The 27,111-nt window shown below is 42.8% G+C and overlaps 3 protein-coding genes across 4 annotated transcripts in view; 2 read left to right on the top strand and 1 right to left on the bottom strand.

The window, feature by feature from the left end:
• Positions 1-2,656: 2,656 nt before the first annotated feature.
• Positions 2,657-13,003, bottom strand: LOC117555165. The gene is made up of 2 exons (XM_034229944.1): positions 12,869-13,003; positions 2,657-4,434 (listed from the first exon to the last, which is right to left on the bottom strand). The coding sequence occupies exons 1-2, from the start codon at positions 12,885-12,887 to the stop codon at positions 2,945-2,947; spliced, it is 1,509 nt and encodes a 502-aa protein (XP_034085835.1). The 5' UTR covers positions 12,888-13,003; the 3' UTR covers positions 2,657-2,944.
• Positions 13,004-13,910: 907 nt separating this feature from the next.
• On the top strand, positions 13,911-19,380 carry rrp15 (ribosomal RNA processing 15 homolog). Its single transcript, XM_034229957.1, has 5 exons — positions 13,911-14,064; positions 14,887-15,215; positions 17,074-17,171; positions 17,260-17,449; positions 18,767-19,380. Exons 1-5 carry the CDS (start codon positions 14,028-14,030, stop codon positions 18,908-18,910), a joined length of 798 nt encoding a protein of 265 aa, XP_034085848.1. The 5' UTR covers positions 13,911-14,027; the 3' UTR covers positions 18,911-19,380.
• A 3,264-nt stretch (positions 19,381-22,644) lies between these two features.
• tgfb2 (transforming growth factor, beta 2) overlaps positions 22,645-27,111 on the top strand; it is a 66,668-nt gene continuing 62,201 nt past the window's right edge. For both annotated transcript variants that reach the window (XM_034230388.1, XM_034230396.1), the window contains exon 1: positions 22,645-23,850. In XM_034230388.1, the coding sequence (XP_034086279.1) occupies positions 23,505-23,850 (346 nt within the window). In that variant the 5' untranslated portion in view covers positions 22,645-23,504. The remainder of the gene's footprint in view (positions 23,851-27,111) is intronic.

Here is a 27,111-nt window from a genome sequence, read left to right on the forward strand (position 1 = left end):
CAGAATTTTTTTTATAAAACGTTCCTTTAATGTGATATGTTAACAAAGGTGGAACGTTTTGTCTGCAACATTCTAACGGTACGTCCACACAACAGCTTTTCAAAAATCTTGAAAATCTTGGAGCTGGGCGTGTCTGAAAGCTTGGGGATTTTTTGCAAGCAACGCGACCAACAACCAATCACATGAATCTCCCGCCCCCGACATACAAAGCAAAAAACCCCGGGGATTTTATGCCAGCAATATATATATATATATAAACTCCCCAAACAGGCGAAAACCTACCAGTTTCACCCACTGTCTCTGCCACCTCCCTCCATGCCTGGTTCCTCCGGTTTGTATCCCATTAATAGTTCTGGTCGTAAAGAACCGGGTGATTTGCTACCGTAATTTCTCGTTTGGAATATGAGGAAATGAACTGCGGTCTGGTTCTCCCTGCTTACACGCGGTTTGATTGGCTAGCGCTTCTACTGTCAGATTTGCATAAACGGGATTTGATTGGCTGACGCTTCCAGCTCAGCTTCAAAAGTTGAACATTGCTCAACTTTTGAATCCTGAAAATCCTGGAAATCTTCGCTTCGCTCCCCCACAATGCAGTTCGTCGATAAGCGAGGCAAAGTGACGTCATCCCCATTCAAAGTCAATGGGCAGAGAAGCGTTGGAAGCGTTGGAAGATTTGTTTAAAGCTGCTGTGTGGACGTACCGTAACGGCGCCTACACACGGCGGCGTGCGTTACCGCTTGGCGGTGGGCGTGTCTTGAGCTTGGGGAGTCAACGCGAGCAACGCGACCAACAACCAATCATATGAATGTCCCGCCCCGGACATACAAAGCAAAGCTCATGCTACATCCATGCTGGCTAAATATACTGTCTATGCTTGCTAGCTGTCCATTCAAATGAAGTACACTGGATATAAACTCCCCAAACAGGCGAAAACCTACCAGTTTCACCCACTGTCTCTGCCACCTCCCCCCATGCCTGGCTCCTCCGGTTTGTATCCCTGTATGTAAAGAGGGACTGGTCATATAGTACCGGGTGATTCCCTACCGCCACGATAATTTTCTCCTCCATTTTTTGACATATGGGAAATAACTGCGGTCTGGCTCTCCCAACATACACGCGGTTTGATTGGCTAGCGCTTGTACTGTCAGATTTGCATACGCGGGATTTGATTGGCTGACGCCTCCGTCGAGGCGGCAAAAGTAGAACATTGCTCTACTTTTGCAGCGAGCACCGCGAGAGAAGCTACGCTTTGCTCCCACAATGCAGTTCGGCGAATCATGATGTCACCCCATTCAAAGTGAATGGGCAGAAGCGTTGAAGCGGCAACGCACGCCGCCGTGTGTAGGGGCCGTAAGGATGTGTTTTGGACGTTGTTGGGGTAACACATTAAAGATGTTCTTTATAAAACGTTCCCTCAATGTTACATGATAACAAATGAAGAACATTTTCAAAGCAACATTCAGAAAATGTTTTCAGGATGTTATTGAGGCCTGAGATGACAGAACGTTTTTTATAAAACGTTCCTTTAATGTGATATGCTTACACAACACGTTCTCACTCCCAGCCCGTCACATGTTGACGGTCGGTCAGGGGCCCCTCCCCGTCACTCTATTACGGACAGGGTACCACTTGAGAGTCCGTTTTCAACGGGCAGGGCGTCCCATAAACCTTCATAGACCTCCCATAGCGTTGATAATAGACGCCAGGAGAACGCTCCCCGACGGTCGATTGTTATTGTCAATATTAATATAATAATTATTTATTTTTGAATAGTCACACTCGATTTCGCCAATTCTCTTGTTGCCCCAGCTGGTTGACACCTCTTTTAGCAGAAAAAAAAGGCTACATTAATGTATCAAATCGATGTTAATCCATGTGTGTGGTTGTGGAATTAATGCGTTGCCAGGAACGCAATAATTTACAAACTCTTCAACTACAACCCTAATTATATTTAAAAACATTCTAGAAGGCCTCACGAAATACATTAATGTAAATTTAAATGTAAATGTGAAGGGATGTGTGTAATGTGGTGGTTGACATTATTCACCCACGGATCTATGGGTTGGGGTATTGTTGCGCACGGACATTTAATAACCAACCAAGGTAACACCCCCAGATCTTATCACCTGAATCATCTCCTAGAGCACAATTGTGTTCTTTTTAACCAAATATCTCGCAGAGCGGTGTTAGGAGTGGCAACCTATTTTTATCTAAAGCAAAAGACAGAGAACCAGCACTTTTGAAACAGGGCTGAAACAGAGGGGATTATGGGATGCTACAATGCATGATCTGTTTGGTATTTCGAGCCAAACACTTCAGAGACATGTTTGTATATATCTGATGCCTATAATATATTGGTGAAAAACAGTATAATAGGGGACGTTTAAAGGACTGGCCTATTGTTATTCTATATTTTTCAAATTCTTAAATGTGCGTCTGTCAATACTTTCTGAGTTTAAAGTTCAATTTAAATTAAAAAAGGTCAGACGTTATTAAACAGATGTTCATCTGTAGTTTGTTACAAACGTTACTGGGGGACTTTTTACAGATTTAAGAACAATTTGGTGCTCTTGTGAGTTCTTGGTGCAGTAGGAGGGTGTGTGTGGTTTGTCCCAGTGTGTGTGTTCATGGTAATTAAGAAACGATTCTCCCAGTGTAACAGTGAGGTTCATTCATGTTTTTTTAATAGTGTTTGCACTACAACGGAGCTCCATAGCACACAGGAAAAATCTATAACAAGCAAAGTCAACATTTTTTAGCACTTTCAGTGTTCGTTTGGCTCTGCACATTGGATTTTGTTATTGTTAGAATAATAAGGAACTAAGCAAAAAGTTATCCTTTACAGTAGAGTACCTAAAGTAAAAAGGCAAATAGTGAAAATGACACACTGGTAACATATAGTGCATTGACAATTTTCACAGCAGACCTTTGGTTTCTAAATGTGTTAAAAAGGATTGGTCATAGCAAAGACGTAGGCCACAGGTACCTGCAGGCCGATGTTGACAATGTGCCATTTCCCCAATACTAATGCTCCTAACACCAGCCCTGCTATAGTTCCTAAAGTTCCTGCCCATGAGGACCACCTTCCAGCTACAGCCGCCGCTGCCCCCACAGACACCCCTGCTGCCCCCACGACCCCCAGCAGCGCCCCTGCTTTTCCCCCTTCTCCTAGAATCGGGGTTAAAACCTCCACCCCGGCCAGTAAAACCCCCGCCACTAAAGCTGCCCCCACTATTACCTTCACCTCTCCTGCTGCTCGTCTCACCAGCGGACCTCCCACTGTAGCCCCCAAACCCAACTGGCATAATTTAGCCACGAAGAAAGCTGCGTTCAAAGCTTCTAAAGAGGACTGCTGATTCACACGAGCACTGATTTTTTCTCTGGACTGCTTCTGCTCCGCCTGTGGCAGCTTCATGGCCGCTGTTACCACCACCTGCCCGGCGTGTAGCGTTAGCATGGCGACGACGAATGTAGCAACCATCCCCATACAGCCTATCAACATCCAGAACTTAAAGTCCGTAGATTTCATCAGGACGTAGGCTATGACTGCAACCAAAACTAAAAGCACTATAAACACGGATGGGTGTCCTCCGTAACCAAACACCCCGAATCCGGATGTCACCACGGCAATCACCGTCATTGGTATCCCAGAGAAAGCCAGAAAGTCCACGTATTTCACCAACACAGTGTTGATCCACTCATGGATGGTTCTCTGCTCCATCTCTGCTTCTTGACTTTCCATTTTCTTTCTCTCAATCTCCTCTCTCTGCCTCCGCTCAGTGGCCCATGTTTTCCTGTGATCCGTCGTGCTGCCTCCGTTCTCCACCATCAGGATCCTCTGCTCTATCTGCACAGCCACTCTGTTTCTGTTTTCCAAGTCTGTTAAATCCACCTGTTCCCTCCCCTTGTCCAAGAATATAGAACCCAGAGTGGAGCAGGCCTCTCCCTGCTGCCAGAGGATCTTAAATATATAGTGCAGGGGGGGTTTGAGCATGTTGAATAGACATAGCGCAAACAGAAGGCCCACCATGCCATAGTTCTTCACAATCCATTCAATAGAGATCCCCAGCGTGGCTCCGCTAAGAGAGGTCCCGAAGGCCCCAGCGACTCCTGCGGAGATCCACAGGCCAGCAGAGTCCTTAAGGGTGGGGCCGCAGCTCCTGGTGGCCACAAACACTGAAGTTAACACTGCAGACAGAATCACACCAGCTACTACTGAGGTCATCGCTGTGGTCAGTGCTGTGGCCCCCATCAGGGTCCCCAGCCCCAGAGCTCCCACAGTCCTGACCTCGTCCATCAGTGGTTTCAGGGGAGCGGCTGCAGTCATCACAGTCAGGGTCTGGTCCACTGGGTCCTCTGTCACTCCCAGAATGCATCCTCCCACTGCTCCCAGTGCAAACCCGACAGCCGCCTCCATTAAAGGGCTCCTCGATCCTGAAACATGACAACAACAAAGGTAATTGAAGAGGGAGTTCTGTGCAATGTGATAGTTAGAAAGAACTTTGTTTATTTGGTTTTATGGATCATTTTGAACTACTTGTTTATCATGGTGTAATGTTTGATAAAAGTTTATTTTTTTTCATTGATTTAATTGTTGCTTAATGACGTGAATTACTTTTTATTTTGTACAGTCCGCGGACTGTACAAAATAAAAAGTAATTCATAGTAATTCATCTAAAACATTTCAATATATATATGGAGTGCAGAATGTACAAAATTGGTTAAAATGTTTTGAATAGTAAATTGTGTACATTTTCACGTTCATATTTGTATTTTGTTCCTACTGTGACCTGTCTCCATGCTTTAATGTTCAAAAGCTCTTTATTTTTCTCATACTGCCTGTGCTGCAGCACCTCTTTCCACCCTCTGTCTGAAACGATGAGTTACGTATTGTAACCCTAGTTATATAAGCACAGGCGGAGCCCTCTCCTGGACTCTATGGGTACTGCCCTTGACCTCACTATGCGAGCGTTCACCCACTGAGAAATCTTTAAAAGTAGCCGGCCCCCAGGGGCGGGCCTACCTGAGTGCGTGCGTAGGCCCACAGTCATAGACTGTATATATAAATGGACGTAGGGTCCGTGACGTCACCCATAGGATTCTGCAGAGTTGCAGAGAAGCCCTTAGTAGGCGGAGTCGGCCAATAACGGCTCGACAGTGATGTCAGAGTTCAACTCCCGCCTGCTCCAAATAAGGGCAAAGAGGCGGAGCCGAGGCGGACCTCCTGCCACCGAGCTGGAAGTTCCAGAGCTAGCTGAATCTACCATGCTAAGCTAACATGCTCCCCATCTGCACACTGCCGTGGCATTTTACATTTCTAAGGTAAGCGGACATGAAACTATTCAGCAAAACTATAAATAATAATCTAAGTTATTGAGTTTTTAGCATAATACTTCAGAATCTTAAAATTCCTTAACGTTTGTATGCAATTGTGCTAATTTCAACACTGGAATCAAGCAAATATGAATATGTTTGCATGACATTAGTTATTTATATTTTGATATCATTTAATTACACGTTTAATACATTTAAGTCAAGCTAAGGTACATGTGATGGTAGCTAGTTAGTGCTCTTACCTGTGAGGCCTCCTCCAAACAGCATAATAACCAGACTGTATCATTAAAACTAAGTACCAGTTCTAGATCCTTGACTTTAGACAAACAATTCAAAAGACAAAATGTATTTAAAGACCAATCTTTATTTGAATGTGCCTCTTAACCTGAGATATTAGTTATACAGTAATAGTATTGACAATCTAAAAAAACTGAGCAACTCAACAGTCAACTTTATATTTCTTATTGTCTAAAGCATTTATTATTTTCATTTTTCCCCTCTCATATTCAGTGTGGACGGATTGAGACAGCGTGGTGTCCAGAGAGCTGCAGAGACTTCAGGGAGAAACCTCCGTGTGATGGACGTCCCGTCTGTTGGTTTGGAGAGGACTGAGGGTCTTTCCTCAGCGAGGAGGACCAGGCCTGATGGAGGAGCCCATGCTGGGCAAAGCTGATACCAACTGCACAGGCCTAGTCTGTCACTTTATTTGACTAAATGTGTTTACTTATACATTTAATAGGTTTACACCTTCTGTCCATATGTGCTTTTTATTTAAAACATGTTTGATTAAGTTTTGGTTCACATTTCAATAAATTGTATTTGCACTCCTTTCGTACATTATTCTTACTGAAAATGTTAGATTACACATTCACATCTGACTGAAGACTGAACATCAGCTTTTAATGTTCCTCTTGGATGTTCTTCTTGACTCTCAGAGAAGGAGAAAATGTTGAGTCGTGTCTTTCAGGCATGTCCTTTCCTAACAAAAATGACAGGAAACATAAAACATACTATTGCAGAACAAGTGTGTTATTTATGAAAGCGGTGTGTTTGTGTGTGGCTGTAGATATAATTATTTTGTAATTGTAATGTTTTTTGTTTTATTTCAACAGAGCTAGAAAGACAATCAGATTATGAATGAACAGTATGAAGTTCATCAACATTGAAATATATGTTATTATTAGGGATGCTCCGATCGCCAATTTCGGGGCCGATCGCCGGAATCAGTATCGGCCGATACCGATCGCCGATCCGATCGAGTGGGCGGGGCCTAAATGGAAGATTTAAACATCACTTTAAATCTTCCATTTAAAGTGATGTTTAAACTCAGTTAATGGGGCTCATTCACTGGATCTTCCACAAACAACAATCAACTTAATTATTACATTAAAATGATGTACATTATTCAAGTTTACATTCACTTTGGATAATAACACGGGAGAAATGAGCAGAAGCGCTCTCTTTTCCTCTCTCCCCCCTCTCTCCCCCTCCTGACAGCCTGTCAGTATCTCATGCAGCTCACTGATCTAGTAATGAGTGACCCGAAAGTGAAGAATAAATATATTTATAATAACTAGTTTAGCTTGTTCCAGAGGTAGATCAAATAGCTAAGTGTGTTAGGTCTAACTCTTGTGTGTTTCGCTCCGCTTACCGGTCCGGCGGGCGGAGCTGCAGGATTTCTGCTTCACACACACGTTCCATACCGCTATTTTACTGTCTTTTTCGGACACCTTAAAATAATGCCAGACCGGTGAAGACATTTTGGCGAGCTTGTTTTGCCGCGCACAGAGAAAAGTGTCATGTATTTTACGTCATGCGATCGGCTCTCGCGATCGGCATGTTTAGAGAGCACCGATCGATCGGTAGAGAGTGAGTATCGGCCGATATCGATCGGAGCATCCCTAGTTATTATCAAAATAATATTTAACTATTATCAAAACGTATAGTGCAACTGTAGAAGCTTGCTCTGTTGTCTCACTGAAAGAATAACTTTTACCACGTTTTTTCAGACAATATTGAGAGATAAATAGTAGCAGTTCTCACTATGTGTTAAATATCTTTGCCTTCAATATATTAAATTAGAAAGCTGACAGTCATATTGCTAAATATCTAAATGTAACTTTTTGCATGGAAAAAACCCTCAACTTAACTGATGTGTAAGTGATCTAGTATTTAGTATTGTTTAATGGAATGTATATCAGTGTATTAAAGTCAATATTTCATTCATTTAAACCAATATCTTTCTTGATTATTTGTACAGTATGAAAAGTCTTTGTACCTGTGCTGAAGTTCACTGCTGTGAGGAGTCCAGTTCTGTCTCTCACTCTCTGGTCCAGCCTGTCTGCATCACCTGGAAACCTTAAACAAACAGATATATATGTAAAGTACCATGTGTACAAACAATATAACTGATTATCTTCTGTTGAACATGTTGGATTGTGTATTGTCCGAGTCAGGGTCCTTTGTATTTTACTGTAACTTTGGAAGTTGTGTTACCAATGCTTACTGTTTATTTGATATCAATTTGGTAATGCAATTAATAAAAACAACAAGGTTTGGGTTCGTTCTTCAGATGACTGTGACGTTAACGTGTAAGCTCAATAATGAACTCCAGCTCAACCAACCATATTGTAATATCTAAGTAATCATCTTGAAATATGACATTAATAATTGTAAATATACACACATCTTATTGTGAGGTTGATTTCACATACACTACTTCGACGTTAGCTTGTCTACATACTTGAACATAGCCAATTTAAATTAACCATAGCGATGCATACAGTTCCTACTAACATAATAAACTATCTCTCTAAGTTACAAGGATGACCTTATTTTATCAACCTCAAACAGAAGCCGTTTATTCAACAGTATTATCCCACTTAACGCTTAACACTTGTCTATTTGGTTTTAAGCTTTATATAGTATATGATTTTAACTTGGAGGCTACTATTAGCATCGTTAGTACCGATGTAGCTGCCACTTGCTTACACGCTAACCCAAGCCTTAACATTCATTACGTAGCTGATTAAAATCATGAACACATAAATAAAGTACTCAAATTTCACTTACCGCAAAACCGCATTCATGCACCGTCTGTTTTAACCGCAGAGCGAGTCACAATAGTCCGATATATAAGCATGAAGTAAATTCCAAGTGTAATTCGTGGCACTATTCAAACGGGATCGAAAGATAATCTTTCTCTCTCCATTGACTTCAATACATAATTTTTCCGAAATAAGGTCCCATGCAGGTCCACCGGAAGAGTGGCGAAGTCCCTCCCCTTCCGGAAAGATTATCTTTCGATCCCGTTTGAATTGTGCTACGAATTACACATATGATGTTTGTCAATTTAAAAAATAATTTTGCCAGTCAAAAAAAAAAAAGTGTCGTAAAACTGTGAAGTAACAGATTTTTTTGTGTGAAACGGTCAATGAACTACATCTCTGGTCTCGCAGAACAACACACGTCACCAAGATGGCCGTCACTACTGTCTTGCTAAACAGGGATTGACTACCCTCACTATCACCACAATGAAACACGTCCAGAAGAATGTCATGCAAAGCTGCCTGCCTTCCTTTGATTCTCTCTGAACTGCCTGATCTTTTTAATGTTTAATGTCAACCATTTGTGCAGATAGCATGAAGTAGAAAAGATCGACGATGCTAATGTAGCGTTAGCGTTAGTAGCATTTCTCCCCCCTGGCTTACATGGTGTATTATAGAATGATCACACCGGTGTGACAGTACTCTTCAAAGGGTTCAAGAAATATGACTACTACTCTTCCTGTTTAACATTGTGGGTTACTTCATGTTACTTCATGTTAAGGCTAATACTAGGGACGCTCCGATCGATCGGTCACCGATCGATATCGGCCGATACTCACTCTCTACCGATCGATCGGTGCTCTCTAAACATGCCGATCGCGAGAGCCGATCGCATGACGTAAAATACATGACACTTTTATCTGTGTGCGGCAAAACAAGCTCGCCAAAATGGCTTCACCGGTCTGGCATTATTTTAAGGTGTCCGAAAAAGACAGTAAAATAGCGGTATGCAACGTGTGTGAAGCAGAAATCCTGCAGCTCCGCCCGCCGGACAGGTAAGCGCAGCGAAACACACACACAGAGGGAGAACCAGACCGCAGTTCATTTCCTCATATTCCAAACGAGAAATTACGGTAGCAAAGCACCCGGTTCTTTACGACCAGAACTATTAACGGGATACAAACCGGAGGAACCAGGCATGGAGGGAGGTGGCAGAGACAGCGGGGGAAACTGGTACGTTTTCGACTGTTTGGGGAGTTTATATATATATATATTGCTCGCATAAAATCCCCGGGGTTTTTTGCTTTGTATGTCGGGGGCGGGAGATTCATGTGATTGGTTGTTGGTCGCGTTGCTCGCAAAAAATCCCCAAGCTTTCAGACACGCCCAGCTCCAAGATTTTCAAGATTTTTGAAAAGCTGCTGTGTGTGTAAGAGTTAGACCTAACACACTTAGCTATTTTATCTACCTCTGGAACAAGCTAAACTAGTTATTATAAATATATGTATTCTTCATTGTCGGGTCACTCATTACTGGATCAGTGAGCTGCATGAGATACTGACAGGCTGTCAGGAGAGGGAGAGAGGGGGGAGAGAGAGAGGGAGAGAGGAAAAGAGAGCGCTTCCGCTAATTTCTCCCGTGTTATTATCCAAAGTGAATGTAAACTTGAATAATGTACATCATTTGAATGTAATAATTAAGTTGATTGTTGTTTGTGGAAGCTCCAGTGAATGAGCCCCATTAACTGAGTTTTAAACATCACTTTAAATGGAAGATTTAAAGTGATGTTTAAATCTTCCATTTAGGCCCCGCCCACTCGATCGGATCGGCGATCGGCCCCGAAATTGGCGATCGGAGCATCCCTAGCTAATACAAATGACAAGGCTAACGGCCCGTCTACACTACAGGCGTCGAAAAAGCTTGAAGCTGGGCGTGTCTGAGGCTTTGCGATTTTTTGCGACCAACGCGACCAACAACCAATCACATGAATCTCCCGCCCCCGACATACAAAGCAATAGCAATGTTAAAACGAAGTAAACTGGATATAAAATCCCCAAACAGGCGAAAACCTACCAGTTTCACCCACTGTCTCTGCCTCCTCGCTCCTCCGGTTTGTATCCCGGTAGATGAACAGAGACTGATAATACAGCACCGGGTGATTCACTACCGCTATAATGAATTTTCCCTCCATTTTTTTGAATATGAGGAAATGACCTGCGTAGTCTCTCCCAGCATACACGCGGTCTGATTGGCTAGCTTGTACTGGCAGATTTGCATAAACGGGATTTCATTGGCTGACGCCAGCTTCGAGCAAGCATCGAGCCTCAAAAGTTGAACATTGTTCAACTTTTGACGCCGATAGACGCTCGCGATGCTTGCAACGCCTTGCCATGCTACCCACAATGCAGTTCGGCGAAGTTTGGAAATATCCTACGTCACCACATTCAAATGAATGGGCGAAGCGTTGAAAGCATTTTTTGACGCCTGTAGTGTAGACGGGCCGTAACGGAGCGTCCACACAGCAGCGTGCGTTGACGCTTGGAGGTGGGCGTATCTGAAGCTTGGGGATTTTTTGCGAGCAACACGACCAACAACCAATCACATGAATCTCCCGCCCCCGACATACAAAGCAATAGCAATGTTAAAACGAAGTAAACTGGATATAAAATCCCCAAACAGGCGAAAACCTACCAGTTTCACCCACCGTCTCTGCCACCTCCCTTCATGCCTCGCTCCTCCGGTTTGTATCCCGGTAGATGAACAGAGACTGATCATACAGCACCGGGTGATTCACTACCGCTACAATGAATTTTCCCTCAATTTTTTTGAATATGAGGAAATGACCTGCGTAGTCTCTCCCAGCATACACGCGGTTTGATTGGCTAGCGATTGTACTGGCAGATTTGAATAAACGGGATTTCATTGGCTGACGCCTCCGTCGAGGCGTCAAAAGTTGAACATTGCTCAACTTTTGACGCCAGCTACGCCAGCAACGCTCCACGTCGCTTCCCAAAATGCAGTTCGGCTAAAAGTGACGTCACCCCATTCAAAGTGAATGGGCAGAAGCGTTGGAAGCTTCAACGCACGCCGCTGTGTGGACGGGCCGTAAGCCTGTAATGCTAACTAACGTGCTTGCTACTAGCTAGGTAGCTAACTTGATCCAGCCACTCCTGGTCCTTTCATCAGACGGGAAGCGAAAGAACGAGCAAGATCCCATTGCTGGTATGATAACAACCTGGTACTAAGCACACAGGCATCTTGTTAAAGTTATCTTATCTTAGCTATCTCTTATATTTAGCGGAGGAAAACAATTGTGACATCAGTTATGACATCACTTACGCGACTCTGGGATTTGTAGTCTTTCTAGTTGCGTATTTTTCATAGTCTTATATTTCAACAGTTTTACGACAAACTGTGACTTTTTTGACATGGAAATTATTTTTTAAGATTGACAAACATCATATGTAATTCGTGGCACAATTCAAATGGGATCGAAAGATACGTTTTCTCTCTCCATTGACTTCAATACATAATTTTTCCGAAATAAAGTCCCATGGACCGGAAGTAGATGGGCGTGACTTCGCCACTCTATAGAGTCCAGTAGAGGGCGGAGCCTGTGAGATATAACCAGAGCCCAGTCTGCTCTGATTGGTTAGCTGACCGTCTCTGTTGTGATTGGAAAAGTTTGTGTGTTACAAAGTGATGTTACAGAAGCAAACAAAGGAGTCCAATTGTGGCGTTTCAGGCAGGGGAGAAATGAAAAGAGAGAAACTCCCTCCGGGGATGAACTTTGGTTTTTTAGCTTTTGCAGACCATTTACAAAACGTGTATAACACTCTACAGGAAAGGGAAAACCCCCCAAAAGCATAATAGGGCCTCTTTAAGATTTAACATAACTATATATAACATGTTGTTTTATTTGCATTTTTTTCTCAAATGAGAGGAAATGAACTCAATGTGAGCAAAGGTTTACTTTCTAATGTTTTAATGATATAGAAAAGCATAAATTATATTTCTACCTTAAAATGTACCAGTAACCAATGACTTAGATGACATTCTGTTGATGTGTGTTAGTGAGTGAAGCCACTGTGTGTCTGTAATGCATGGCCAGCCTCCAGTCAGAGAGAGAGAGAGAGACTGGTTGATCAGGTTCAGCAGAGACGCATGCTGCTATGATTCCTATCAGTTCGCACTTTGAAGGACTCCAACGCTTACTTTTAAGCTATGACTGGGATAGTAAAGATATAAATAAAGAACAATAGAAAAGCTACTGTAATAGATTTAATTTGAACACCACAAGGACATTAAAATTGTTCTTTTCTATTTTCTTAGCATGTAGAAAAAGGAGGCATTTTACACTGCTAATTGTGTTTTGTTAAGCATAGTTTACACTAGTTAATCGGCCAACCACACATGCAAAGCAACGTCCAGTCATCAACACAGAGATACAGAGAAAATGCAGATATGGAAAGTGGACATGTCTTTACCCAATTTAATCCGTGCCATGTTGTTCTGGTGGGCAGTAGACAGCAGTAATGCCAGGCTTTCTCCTGGTAGTCATGAAATACAATTGAAGGTGCTTCTTTTCCCCTGTTTATAAGACAGCAGCACATACAGGACACACCCACTACCGGTCTGCCTTTCTGTATCCCTCCTCCAGGTGATCCCAAGTGATTACAACATGACAAGTGTGTGTATGGTATCTGCACATTGGTTTGATTGTGTCCTGTGTGGGATCTGAATAACTAATGTGTGAGAGGTGTAGCCTAAGGCCAAGTAGTAAATACAATACAAGGATTGAACATGTTAAAGTATATAGGTGTGTGGTTTGATGCTAAATGAAACTTGCATCAAACTACCGCTACATATACTAAGCAGTTAAGGATGCATTACTGGGCAAATAATAAAGGGCTTTCTTAATATCGACTTTCGACTACCAAGGTTCTTCTACCTTTTTGAGAGAGAGAAAGGGTCAAACTGGATATTTTATATGGGGTAGTGAAAAAGAAGATGGAAGCATAACAATAAGTCAGGAATAAGAATACTGTAATATTATTTATGTGGATAACAGCTCACAGAGAGATTCATTGAAATGAAATTGTGGATACATTAGCCAAGCAGTCAAAACAAACAAGATGACATCCTGGACATTAGACAGTAAATCTGAAGCAAAATAATATAATTAAGGGTGGCAACATAATTGGGATACAGGAAATAAAAAGCATCTTCAATATATGAGACTAAATAAAACACTGCATTTAATAACATCACTCAGGATTATGTAAGCACTGTCAGGTGGATAATTTAGTGGAGCATGCCATTCAGCGCTACTACCTAGTATATCTAAAACAAATACAAAAACATTAAAGAAAGACATGAGGAAGTCTTAAACATGTCTTGGACATTGGGTTAGAGAGACAATTAAAACATTTAAAAATAAAAATTAAGCAGGGCAAGATAGTAATATTTTAGTTATTTATTTTAATTGGTTATTTATATATTAATAATTTAGTAGAGTAGTACACCGACTGGGTTGGTCCCCGCCCCAACCCAGTAGGTGGCAGTAATGCACCTGATCGGTTCATGCGCAGAACCTTCGCTGTTTGCTAGTGGTGCTCTACGGACCCGTTTCAGTGTAACTCCACGATGGCAGCTCTGGTGAAAACACATGTGCAGTTGTCTGGTAGGTTTTTTTCTATACAGTTTAATATTGTTGCGTCTCAAAACTAGGACAAGGGGTGTTTTTCACACCTTATGTTAATGTTATAAAGATAGTAGCTAGCTGACCTAACTTCATTAGCTCTACTGTGTGTTAGAAGCAAACATGATGCACAGCTAGCTTAGCATTAGCCCTGTTTCTGTTGGTTAGCTACCCAGTTTAAATAGAACTGAAGCTGTGCTCAATGATATTTGTTGTTATTAAAAAGGAAAAACAGCACTGTGTTGTGTGTACTGTTTCAGACTAGCTAAAACCTGTCTGTCACAGGAGAAAGATTGTATTGAATACCGTTAACGTAAACTAATGTAGTGTGCTGTTCACTTGCATTACAATCACTCACAACAAACCTCTTTCCATACTCTTACAATACACTTTGTTACAGTTGTCAGAAAACCCTTATGGTTTGGATGCTTTTCTGATAAATGTTGACATCGCAGAGCAGCACTGAAACTTTGGTTTCACTTTAAATGTAGCTGTTGATTTTAGGGTTAGGTTTGAGTGCTAGACAACAGACATAATGTTTCACATGGGCCTTTTTTAAGGGGTTTTCTTCAAAGCAACCTATCAAGTACAATGTATACATTGGGTTTCTAAATTAGGCCAAATGTAACGAAATGAATAAATGCTGTAGCACTGCTCAATATATAAGAAAACACGGCGCTGACGTATTTGATACAGTAATCTAATACATTCATTATTTTACCTGCACTAAAGATATTCTACTATCAGTGTAGCTGTCGCAGTAATAATCATATAAATAATAATGTGTATTTGTGGTGTCCTCAGCGGACGATGCACAGCCTGAGTCAGAGGACAACGAGGAGCAGAGTGATTCTGAAGAAGGGAGCAATGACGAAGGCTCAGATGATGGAGAGAGTGATGGAGGAGAAAATGACCAAGACGGGGACGAGGCAGAGGATGAAGACGAGGATGAGGAAGGAGGAGAGGGTGAGGACGGAGGTGACGGAAACGCCAATGCCGGGTGGGCAGAGGCCATGGCAAAGATCCTGGGGAAGAAGACCCCGGAGACAAAAAGCATCATCCTGGTGAAGAACAAGGAGCTGGAGAAGATGAAGGAGAAGGAGAAAAAGGAGCTGCTGGAGAGAAGGAAACAGGTATCAGGCGCACATTTTGAAACTCCTTCATGTTGTCTGTTTATTCTGTCATCCCATTACTAACATCTAAATTCTTTTAATGAAAGAAGTCCAAGGGTCCGTGTCTGCCTGAATGCTGAGTCACCCTGTTTTGCTCCTATTATGAACACATTTAGATTTTATTGTCCTAAATGAAATGTTGTAAGTGTATCCACACAAACTCCGCCCTTACGAACCAGACCTCGGCGCCACATTTAGATCCTACTGCTCTGAATTCATTGTGTCTAATCTAAGGATGCAACGATGGCAGTTTCCAATGTTAATGTTTTAAATAATGATGATCAAAATCTGGAGTCGACATGTGATTTTGAAATATTAGAACACTGACCCTTACTTTGAAGTAACTTGCAGCATGTCTTGCACCGTCGTTTGTGTTCCCCAAAGAGAGTACTCTGCAACTTGTCACAAAGATGGCAGGGTTAACGGATTTCCATTTGAATGATAGCGCCTTGCAGGATGCCATCGCATTGAGGCAAGATACTCCTGGTGAAACATTCCTGTGGGGTTTTACTTTTTACCTTGGTTCCCTCGCTGTGTGTGAAATGAATGAGTTGCGTGTTTTCTCACAAGGCTACATGTGGAATGTGGCCTTAATATACAGGGGTGCACATCACTTTTTTACCCTGGTTCTCAAAGGAGCACCTGGAGATGTTGCTTGGTGCTCATCCTTAAATTGAAATAAATAAACCTGTCTTTATTTGCCAGACACACGGCACAGAACACACACACAGAGGTGAACACAAGACAACATTAGCACGACCAGTAATCCTACAAGCTGTCATCACTACCCTCCTGACTGTTCTCCTCACTGTCTTCCTCTGTCAGACATGGTAGCTGATGATGTAGGCCTACTACTTTCTCTCTGGTTGAGTCTGCGATTAGCTGCTTGCATCCACAAGTCAACAGCTGGGTTTGGGTCGAAAGTCCAGTTTTAAACGATATGTCTGGTTTACTGTCCTATAGTATACATTGGGATGATTTCAAACCTGTGTATCCCAATAATTATAAAGGAGTGCCTTGGAAATATGTGTTTACATAAATTGTGACCAAACCGTTTGAACTTAGACTAAAGTGAACTATCTAAACACTCAGAGTCCTTACCTCACTGAGCTGTAGTTATCAGCCTCAGTCTGACTGGAGAGGGCTCTCCCTCCACATTATTGTAGAAACATCTTCTTCTTCCGTTAGAGCAGCTAGCACCAGATGCTAATAACAACAGCGCCCTCCCTTTCTCCCTCGCTCACTCCCACGCTCACTCGCACTTTGGCTGTGAGCTGCGGGTGCCAGATAAGCCAACATCCCCCATTTTCATCACTTACAGCACCCATCGTACAGGGCAAATGAAACGTGTAACCGGGGTGAAAAGGGTGTTACATTTACTTAATTATGAATGTTGTTACATCAAGGCCGAAAATTAGGATGAGCCCCAACGGTCAAAAATGTTTTACCAGCGCAGCGCCTCCACAGATCTGGCGCCCTAGGCGAAAATCAACGCCAGTGCGACGGGCCGGCCCTGAGTTCATATGCAACTCGCAAATATCTTTCTTTCTCTCCCTCCTCTCTCCTCTCTTCTCTCTTCTCTCTCTCTCTCTCTCTCAATGTTGGTACACAAATACGCCTTTTTTCAAATGACCCGGTGCTCTTTTTTTGGCCGAGGTGCACCTGCGCACCAGTTATGTGCAGCCCTGTTAATAAGCACATTCATAGGTAAAAAGCCTTGAAGGAATTATTTGTAGGAATACATATGCAGACAGATTGTGTTTTTCACAATATGACAAGTTTGTGGAACTAATTGTGAGTTTGTTTTTGTGACCATCAGGTGGACAAGAAGAGAGCGTGGGAGAATCTGAGCAGGGAGAAGCCGGACCTGGTGAAGGACCGAGAGAATGAGAGAGCTATGCAGAGGATCGCTACCAGGTGAGGACTCTTTTTCTCTGAGGCTGCTTTGTTAAGCATTCTCAGAAAGCACGTTGAATTCCTGACTCCAGTGTGTTCTGGTGCTCAGAGGGGTGGTGCAGCTGTTCAACGCTGTGAGGAAACACCAGAAGACCATAGATACCAAGGTGAAGGAAGTGGGAGGCTCGGAGAGGAAGAAGGCCAAGCTGCTGTCGTCCGTCTCCAAGAAAGACTTCATCGACGTGCTGAGGAGGACGGACGGAGGCAGCGGATCAGCTGTCAAGGCTGAAAAGGAGGCGGTGAGTTCAATGATGTCCTGTCCACGTGTTCCTTATGAGAGTTACATGTTAGGGTATTGTTAGGATTTTAGAGATATGGTTACACTTTTGGTTCTGCCTATCGATTTCAGTTTGTATTGGTTCTTGATTTTGGTTCTTTGAGAGGTTAAAAAAAGTTGCATTCCTATTTCACGGCAAATGTGTTGGACTTATTAAATATAATGATTTCATATAAAAATCTATGCCTTGTTTTGGCCTTCACAAGTTTTAGGGATGCTCCGATCGTTATTGGCCGATATTCACTCTTAATAGATCGATCGGTGCTCTCTAAACATGCCGATCGCGAGAGCATGACGTAAAATACATGACACTTTTCTCTGTGTGCGGCAAAACAAGCTCGCCAAAATGGCTTCACCGGTCTGGCATTATTTTAAGGTGTCCGAAAATGACAGTAAAATAGCGGTATGCAACGTGTGTGAAGCAGAAATCCTGCAGCTCCGCCCGCTGTGACGGACCGGTGAGCGAAACACACACTAAGAGTTAGACCTAACACACTTAGCTAGTTTATCTACCTCTGGAACAAGCTCAACTAGTTATACATATATTTATTCTTCACTGTCGGGTCACTCATTACTGGATCAGTGAGCTGCATGAGATACTGACAGGCTGTCAGGAGAGGGAGAGAGGAAAAGAGAGCGCTTCCGCTCATTTCTCCCGTGTTATTATCCAAAGTGAATTTGAATGTAATAATTATGTTGTTTTTGGAAGCGCATCATTTATTGAAAAATGAATCTGAACTTTTTGATCCGTATATATAAACTGAAGCAATATAAAAATGATCCCCATTAACTGAGTTTTAAACATCAGCATATATTACCGGTCATAGTCCGATAATTACCGGCTAACAGAAACTCTGCTACTCAATTCACAATACAGCCCTTTAAATGGAAGATCCCCATAGCCCCCACCCACCCTATGATCGGATCGGTAACGACCGATTCTGATTCCGGTGATCGGTCCCAAAAACCCTGATCGGAGCATCCCTAACAAGTTCTATGTGTCAGTGTCCAACCATATACAGTCAGTGTCCAACACATATCCTGCAGTAAATATCTGCCGGGGCCGGATTGCTTTATTGTTTGCAAAAGTAAATGAATCATCATTTCATTTAAAAAACATTTAAACATTCTAAACCCTGATTCACAAACTGACTTCCCCACTGAGTGCACTCAAGGTGTTGCTGTTGCCTCATGAAGGCATCGGTGGGACAAGGCACAGCTAGAAGCACATAATTAACCATGTTTGCGTGTGTGTGTGTGTGTGTGTGTGTGTGTGCAGGCTGCAGAGGAGAAGCCCGCCTGGAGCGTCCTCACAGACGACTTCATGATGGGAGCCACCATGAAAGACTGGGACAAAGACAGTGATGGAGAGGAGGCCGATACAAACCAAGGAGCAGGGGGGGAGGACAGTGACTCAGACTGAAAGGACTGCAGGCTGTGATGCCTTCAGGGACATGTGTGTGGATCAGAGACCCTGACCCCTCCTGTCAGTGTGTGTGGACTGCGCAGAGAAAAAACCTGGAATGTGTTTATACTGACTGTATAAACACGCAAATATTTGTATGGCCTCTCACACTATGATGTTTGTTGCTCAATATGTTGTGCAGAGAGGGGAATGATGAGTGACAGTACAACTCTGAGGGACAATCACTGATACATGGGAACAGGATGTGACAGGGAACTGAGGGAAGCTCCTTGCCATGTGGAGCTCCTGCCCTCCATCAGTTTGCTTCCATTTCCATCATCATCTACATAATGTTTTTTTATGAATGACCTGTGTTCTGTAAATATGAGTGTGTTGTAGAGTGCTGGTTAAATAAACAGCTAGTTCATGTGTATCAGTGCTCTGTGGTCTTCTGTCGACTGGACATGTGTCTGGTGGTCATAGTAACAGTATTTTTATAAAGATTATTTTTGGGGCTTTTTTTTGCCTTTTTCAGTCATTTTCACAAGATGACGCAAACAAACAGTTACAGATTTAAATACAGAAAAAGGGCAGTGTGTCCCCGCATTTTTACTGTTTAACTTCAATCTCTGACTTCTGACTTAAAGAGGACATGTTCTCATTTTTAAGGTTCATATTTGTATGTAGTGTCTCTCCTGGGACATGTCTCCATGCTTTAATGTTCAAAAAGCTCTATTTTCTCACTGCCTGTGCTGCAGCACCTCTTTTCACCCTCTGGCCGCTTCTCAATGTCGAGTAAAACTGCTATTTCAAGTATGCTACGTCATCGAGTGGCGCCGAAGGACTGTTGAAATGCCCAGCATTCGGCGCCACTCGATGACGTAGTATACTTGAAATAGTGGCTCTGCAGCAGGTATACTCCACATTGAGAAACGGCCTCTGTCTGAAACCAGAGGTTTGTTGTGATTGGTCAACGGCTTAGCGATGTGTTGGAAAGGTCCCCCCCCTTTCATTTCACATACAATGTGTTGGAGTGCTTGCCAATAGAAGCGATAAAGTTACTTAGTGATGTTACGGAAGTAAACCAGGGAGTCCAATGGAGGCGTTTCGGGTCCTTAAAAAGACAATGCAAATGAATATTTCCTTAAATATTCCAGTTTATTCACCTGCCAAGTTTGACACAAATATTTGGGTTAATCAGGCCCTGGTTCAAGTTTATCAACTGCCCTTGTCAGCTCAATTTTAAACGTGCTTTTTCCCGTTGATGTTGGTGTTGGGATCAGGGTTCAGGTTCTAACAGGTTCAAACCCCACTGCAGTCAGCATGTCGTTGTGTCCCTGAGACACTTCACCCCAAATTGCTCCTGTGAGGATTGCCCACAGTATTGAGTATGTAAGTCGATTTGGATAAAAGCGTCTAACATGTAATGTAATGTTGCTCTGGTGGAGCGGAGCATGGAGGGCTGGCACCAGGTTTTGGCAAATAATTAAACCATTTCTGACAGATGTGGACATAAATCAAGCTGGCCCAGAGTGTGTGGGAGCGGCCGGAGCAGGAGGGTGGAGGAGACATGGTGGAGGTGGTGCTATCTGACATCAGGGGACAGGAGGAGACCCTGAGCCACAGACTGTTTGTCATAATGTCATAACTTAAACTGATATTCAATATGCGCTCATGGTTTTCTTATTACATTGTGGGCAGTCATTAAGAGCATGAGTTGTGGCTCCTTTCAGCTGAACGTCTGGGAACTGAAGAGATGATCAGAGCACCACATGGAAAGATATAGGGTGAATATAAATGAGTTCCATTTCTTAGGAACTAAATTGAGGAACATTGTTTGGAACTTATTCAGCTCAACAGATATTTTTTGGGGGAAACCGCTAAAAGGAGCCATAATCTAGTTACACGTTTTAAATATTACATTTATTGTCTCAATCACAGTTTTCTCAGTTGTCTGACTACTGCTGAAACAAATGCTATAGAGAAAACAGTTCAGATCACCATGAAAATGAAAGCCCATCTTCCTCTTCCCTCGGACCGCCCAGCAGATACTGTGTTTCAGACTTCTCTGCATTAATATGATGTTTTATGTCTGTATGTTACGTTTGTCATGATTGCAATACAATTACACTTCTAGTAACATTATACTGAAAGTGCACCATAAAAATCGAACTAATATGTGTATCATTTTTTTCTTGATTAAATCCAACCAGAGAATGTATGCAGGCGGCCCAAATAGGATACAAGTAGGCACATCAAATATATAGATTTGTTTATTTTAAGGTGATTTTATTTATTTGATCTTTTATTTGATTTATTCCAGCTAGGCCCGACAACAATACAACCACTTGAAATGATAATGATAATTTTTTTTCACCTTTTTGTCTTATTCTTTATGTTTTTATTTATTTGTGTTTGTAATATTAATAAAATAAGTATTACTTATGTTTGTTATATACTTTTTATTTTGTAAATACTTCTGGTAATAAATAATAAAAAATACAACTCTTTTTTTTCATTCATAAATAAAAACAACCTCGAATAAAATAACCCAGAAAAATGATTGAGTAAATTACATGCTTTTACGGACCTCGAGGTAATTTATAAACACACGCAAAAAAGAAAAAATTAAAGAAATCTAGACCGCAAAATAATTAAACAAGCGAGTGCCTGTTTTTCCTGGCCACGGTCAGGGTCCTTGAACACAACACGAGCCCAACGTGTCATCACGTGGTATGTCTCGTCTGACAGGGGTGCAGTTCTGCCGGAGAGCACCGGAACGCCGCTCCGCTCCGGCACTTCACAAATTACAGTAGCCTACCCATAAGGAGCCGTACACATGCCGCAGTTTTTGCGTGGCTGTGTCTTTAGTTGAAAGCCCAGTGGCGATCTGCTCATCTGTCACACTGATCATACAGTCAATAACTTGTTGTTATTAGCATCTGGTTAGCTAGCTATGCTAACGAATATAAGAAGTTTCTACAACCAGTAAATAAAGGCACATCTTTATATGATCGTTATAGTTATAAAAAACAAGAGAATAAAGTAAACAGGTATAAAACAAGAATACAGGGGAGTGATTTGTAAAATATCCATAAAGAAAAATAAAATCTGCTTACTGTTCTGTTTCATATGGGTGTTGAGATGTATGTATCCATAGAGCTCCTAATGTTGCTCTCAAAGTGCACCAGATTGATGCTTTTAACTTCAACATATTAAAAACAAATCTTCCCCGGGGAACATGCCCCCGGACCCCCCTAGAGGAGGTTAGGTCCCCCCCCCCCCCACTTAAATCATGGGAAACTAAATACATTTGCACACATCTTGTGTCCATATCTTTCCGTTTTGGTGGTCATGCCACAACCGTGCACGTGCATGCATGCGCGAGTCATGGTAAGATATCTGGACTAAGAGGTTGCTTTTTCTTTGCACAGCATGAAAGAAAGGCCAAATGAAATGAATGGGCTGTGATTTTAGTATTTTTAAGCAGAGGTCAATCATTTGTACGGCCCTCGGAGGATGTTGAACACATTGAAATGGCCCTTGAGAGGAAAAAGGTTCCCCACCCCTGTTTTAAAGAGTAGAACAACGGAGAAATGTTTCTGATGTTCTTAGTAAACAGTTTAGATGCCTTGCACTGACGGGCTCTAAGACCCTGCGTCACCCCGCGAGGGTGGGGGGGGGGGGGGGGGGCAGTGGTCCGTTAGCCGCTGCAGCGCTGTCCCAATGGGCACAGCGAGCGCTCCTATTTACAATAAAAACTCTGTAACGTAGATTGAAGGGGTTCCCTGCTCCCACACTGATGACCACAGCCTCGGAGTGAAGCGCGCGGAGGAGAAGCACGTGCGAACTTCAGTCCTTTATAACTCTCCAACTTGGCACGCGCAAAGACGAGCGGTTCCCAGACTAGATGGGTTGAGGGTGACCCGTAAAAACGCTATGCAGTCGCCCCGAAGCAAACTCCGAGCTGGAAGACTTTTTCACACTGAAATCTCATTTCTTTATGGATTATTGATTTAAATAGGCCTACTTGTATTAAAGTTCACAACTAGGACACCAGGACTGCGTCTGGGTTCGGGTGTTTTTTTTGAAGACCACTTTAGAATATGCCTAGAGGATAAAAAGCATCGTGTCGCACATCCACTCTCTCAATCTTACGGATAGGAACCTGGCTGAGGTGCGGGTGGAGCGCGCGGATGCGGTGGAGGTGTGCGCAGACCCGCAGGCTGTGCGTCCCGCTGACCAGACCCTCAGCTGTCTCTAACTCCCCTCTTCTCCTCCATATGTCTCAGATGCTTCGGGTGGCCGCACGTCCCCCCACGGCACCATCCAGCTGCACCTTTACGCACTCCGGCTGTGAGATCACCGCCATCCAGGAATAGATCCTCGCGATCCTTTCTGACTGAATATCAGCTCTGTTTGTCTGCGGGGACAGTTGAATGGATTTTCAAGTACACTTTACAGAAACTGTGGAATTAGAAAAATACGATTTTTGGAGACATAAAGGCGCTTTACTTAGACTTTCGAACGAGAAATGCGTCTGCCTGGAGATATTTAAATCACTTTGGTGAACTTTTTTCTGTTTTACTATTTGAGATTTGAAGAGGAGAAAATGAACCTGTGTGTGGTCAGTCTTCTCCTCACTCTGGATCTAGCCGCCGTGGCGCTCAGCCTGTCCACGTGCAGCACGCTGGACATGGATCAGTTCAAGAAGAAGCGCATCGAGGCCATCCGAGGGCAGATCCTGAGCAAGCTGAAGCTCAGCAGTCCGCCGGAGGACTTCCCCGAGCCCGAGGAGGTGTCCCGGGACATCCTCGCCATTTACAACAGCACGCGCGACCTTCTGCAGGAGAAGGCAAACGAGCGCGCGGCGACGTGCGAGCGCCAGCGCAGTGAGGAGGAGTACTACGCCAAGGAGGTGCACAAGATCGACATGCAGCCAGTATACCCGTCAGAGAGTAAGTACGTGTGTGTGTTTGTCCAAGTGTGCATAACCTTAATTAATGACACACACCCACTGATGGTAGTGAAGTGTGAAGTTTAAAGGACTCAGGTCCGCAATAGGCTCAGCGTTTGGACGTGGTCACGTGTGTTTGTCATTGTTTTGGAAGACTCGTCCCTTCGTGCTTGGCTGGAGGAGTGCAGGGAAAACAGCCAGATGTAATGGGGGTGGGGGGAGCGGTTATTTAGACATCAACAACATCTTCGCCTCTAACTCTGAGAACTGCAGGCCAGAACAACATCACATAAACCTGGTTTTGTGTTTTACCAGTTAAGCATAACATCTGTAGACTTTACAGTTGGCAGTGTTGACACAATGTCCATGGCTGGATGATCTGTTGGGCAGGGGCAACATTGTTTTTGTTAACCTTTTAGTCTTCATCTTCATTTGTCCTCCTCTGGCATATAGTTTAAAGGCTCTCCGTGATCCGAATGACACAGACTTAATGTCACTAAATGTCTGCAGTGAAAACCAACTGCAGTATTTTTTTTTAACTAAATCATCTACCTAGTACAAACACTTGTATAAGCCTTATTTTAATCATTAGGTCCTAAAGATTGTTTATTGCGCTAAATGGTTAATAAAGAGTTATATTCCCTTTCCATTTATTAGACTGAGCCAAGACCAACTGCAACGCTGTGGATTGGAGAAAGGGCTTAGCGAAAAGCAAGTGTTAATGCTCTATGGGCGCAGTTACGGGTACATTTGCTCTTTAGGGTCAGGCCATTTTTGGCTTCATACGCCAATTAGCAACTTTCATAGGAATGAACTGTGTCCCGTCTCCGACACTGTATCCAGTTCTCTTTACATCCATAATAGCCTACAGTCAGCAACAAGGGAGGACAATGAAGAGCTGGCCCGAGGACCTGTCAATCACAATAAAGGTACAGGGTCTGTGCAGATGGCAGTAATGCAATACCTATAGATTCCAACAGCCCTTATACTCAACAGAAGAGATGGGGCGAGGCAGGATGCGCTTTTACACTTAGCCACTGCTGCATGTCACAAGGGTCTGCATATTACCAAGTTCCATTTGTTCATGAGAAATAGGCATTTGTTCATGAGAAATAGGCAAGTTACAGTGTATTTTGTAGAGATGTCTAGAGCCGATATAGACTAAACCTATATTGTGTTATCTATGTGGCTCAAGATGCCTTTTATTCATTTTAAATAACATGGCAGACGAGAAGCTACTTCTTTCTGCGTCCAATGTTCTTAATGTAAATGATTCTCAACAAGTTTGCAAGGTGAGCCTGGTTTGTTGTGTGTAGGACCCACTTCTGCTTGTTCTGTGTCAAACTTTGATTTAGTTAAGTTACCTTTAACTGTGTGCATGTTGAAATTCATCAACTTGTTTACATTTAGCTTTCCTGGAATGCATTTTCAGCACATGCAACATGCTGTTGACCTTTGATGTTACTAGGCTTTGTCTGTAAATATGATTTCACCCTTTTTAGTATAAACATCAGTGTCAGCATTACAAGTTCACTATTCCACTGCCACTCTGTTTGGCACAATGATGTCCAGCCTAAAATGTGTTCTAACAAATGTGTGTGTGTGTGTGTGTTTGTGTGTGTGTGTGTGTTTGTGTACGGGGTGTGTTGTTTTATTTATGAATTTAAAACAACTTGTAGTTTGCAGCGGAAGCCATGGTTGAGCAATAACTCTTCACTACAGTGGTGCCGCTCTGTGGCTGACCCTGACCTTTGGCCTCCTGTTTCGAGAAGATGAATTTCTCCTCAGATCAAAGACACATCAGAGAGAAAGGCTTGGCTGTGGACACATAATAATCATATTAAATGAAACTGCAGAGCCATTGACCCGGGTATTGTTTCCCCATTCACATCGGAAATACGAGCGCATGAAGTGAAGCAAAAATAAATTAGCTCGACATTTTGTATGCCCTGAGGTGTATTTTGCATCAGATGTTATCCTTGGCCCTGCCTCTTGTGTAAATACCTTAAATATGAATAGATCTGGCCCGGTGCCAAGGGCAGTCAGGAAAGCATTTGCAGGGTATAAATATTACAGAATCAACACGCAGGGAGGAAGGAGGCCAGAACTGATTTCCATTCATGTGAGGCGGTGACACTGACCAGGTCCTCACATCTGGAGACAGATGCTGAACCCTCAGCTGATAGGCTCTATTTATTTAGTCTCTTTAACTTGACTTGTGAGCGTGAGTTGTGTGAAACTGAATATCACACACAGTATCTTACTTGGTTGGGTGCCAGGAAATCCTCAGAGGCAGCAGTGTGGGGCACTGGCCCTGAAAGCCTTTCAGAAATACTGGGTAGTGGAATGAGGAGGGGGGGGTTGCATATGGAAGGGGCTGTCCCACGTCTCACAGTGGTTTATTTAACTCTAGTTTGCTGTGAGCCATCGTGTGTATATCCCTGCTACCACTCAGTGATGGGAAATTCCTGCAGGAGAAACACTGAGTCGGTAGATCTTAACTTTTAACGTCTGTTTGGAACTTATCTCAGCAAACAGGAGTATGGAGTCGGAAATACACAACCACACAGGACGATCTAATGAAACTACAGGTTGCATCATTCTTTAGCCACACTCATTTTGCCCTTACTTTGTTGAGCTCACACACTATATCGAAGTGCAGAACTAAATCTTTGAGGCACCCCCTTGATCATTTGGTTTTTCCTGAACAAACTCACATCGTATTGCAACATATTGAAAGGTACCTGATGACTCTGTCAGTGTTCTTTTTTAATTTATGACCACCTAGCCGCACATTATAGCGCTTATGACACGGCTACATATTAAATAAACTAATGACACGACACACAAAACTGATTTTAAATGAATTTATTGATTTAAAAATGATCGTATTGTTTCCCATAAGAAAAATAGTCTGTTACTTAAAATGACAGCAACACTTATCAAGGTCTTCTGTAACTGTCCAAGCTGCTATACCTATACATTATACAATTCAACTTTGTTTTTAAATGCTTAGCCAATGAAATGACAGCTCTGTCCATGACATTATCTGAAAGCAACTATATAAATAAAAGAGGTGAATAAGTGTATTACACCCATACCCTTCTGGAATGTCAGGTTTTTTCATATCTTGTTCTTTAAGGCAGAATAATATTAGGGTCTTCCTAATGAAATGCAGGGCGTGTTATGTTGTTATCTTTATTTCCCTGAGCTTTCCTGTTGGTGACATGCATCTCTCCAACCTGTTGCCTCTGCTTTATGC

The sequence above is a fragment of the Gymnodraco acuticeps genome, unplaced genomic scaffold, assembly GCF_902827175.1.
Source record: "Gymnodraco acuticeps unplaced genomic scaffold, fGymAcu1.1, whole genome shotgun sequence".
NCBI lineage: Eukaryota > Metazoa > Chordata > Actinopteri > Perciformes > Bathydraconidae > Gymnodraco > Gymnodraco acuticeps.

Coding starts and splice junctions, on each gene's coding strand:
- rrp15 (XM_034229957.1), top strand. CDS start 14,028: ATGGCAGCTCTGGTGAAAACACATGTGCAGTTGTCTG. Junction 15,216..17,073: donor TGCTGGAGAGAAGGAAACAG/GTATCAGGCGCA, acceptor TGTGACCATCAG/GTGGACAAGAAGAGAGCGTG. Junction 17,172..17,259: donor ATGCAGAGGATCGCTACCAG/GTGAGGACTCTT, acceptor TCTGGTGCTCAG/AGGGGTGGTGCAGCTGTTCA.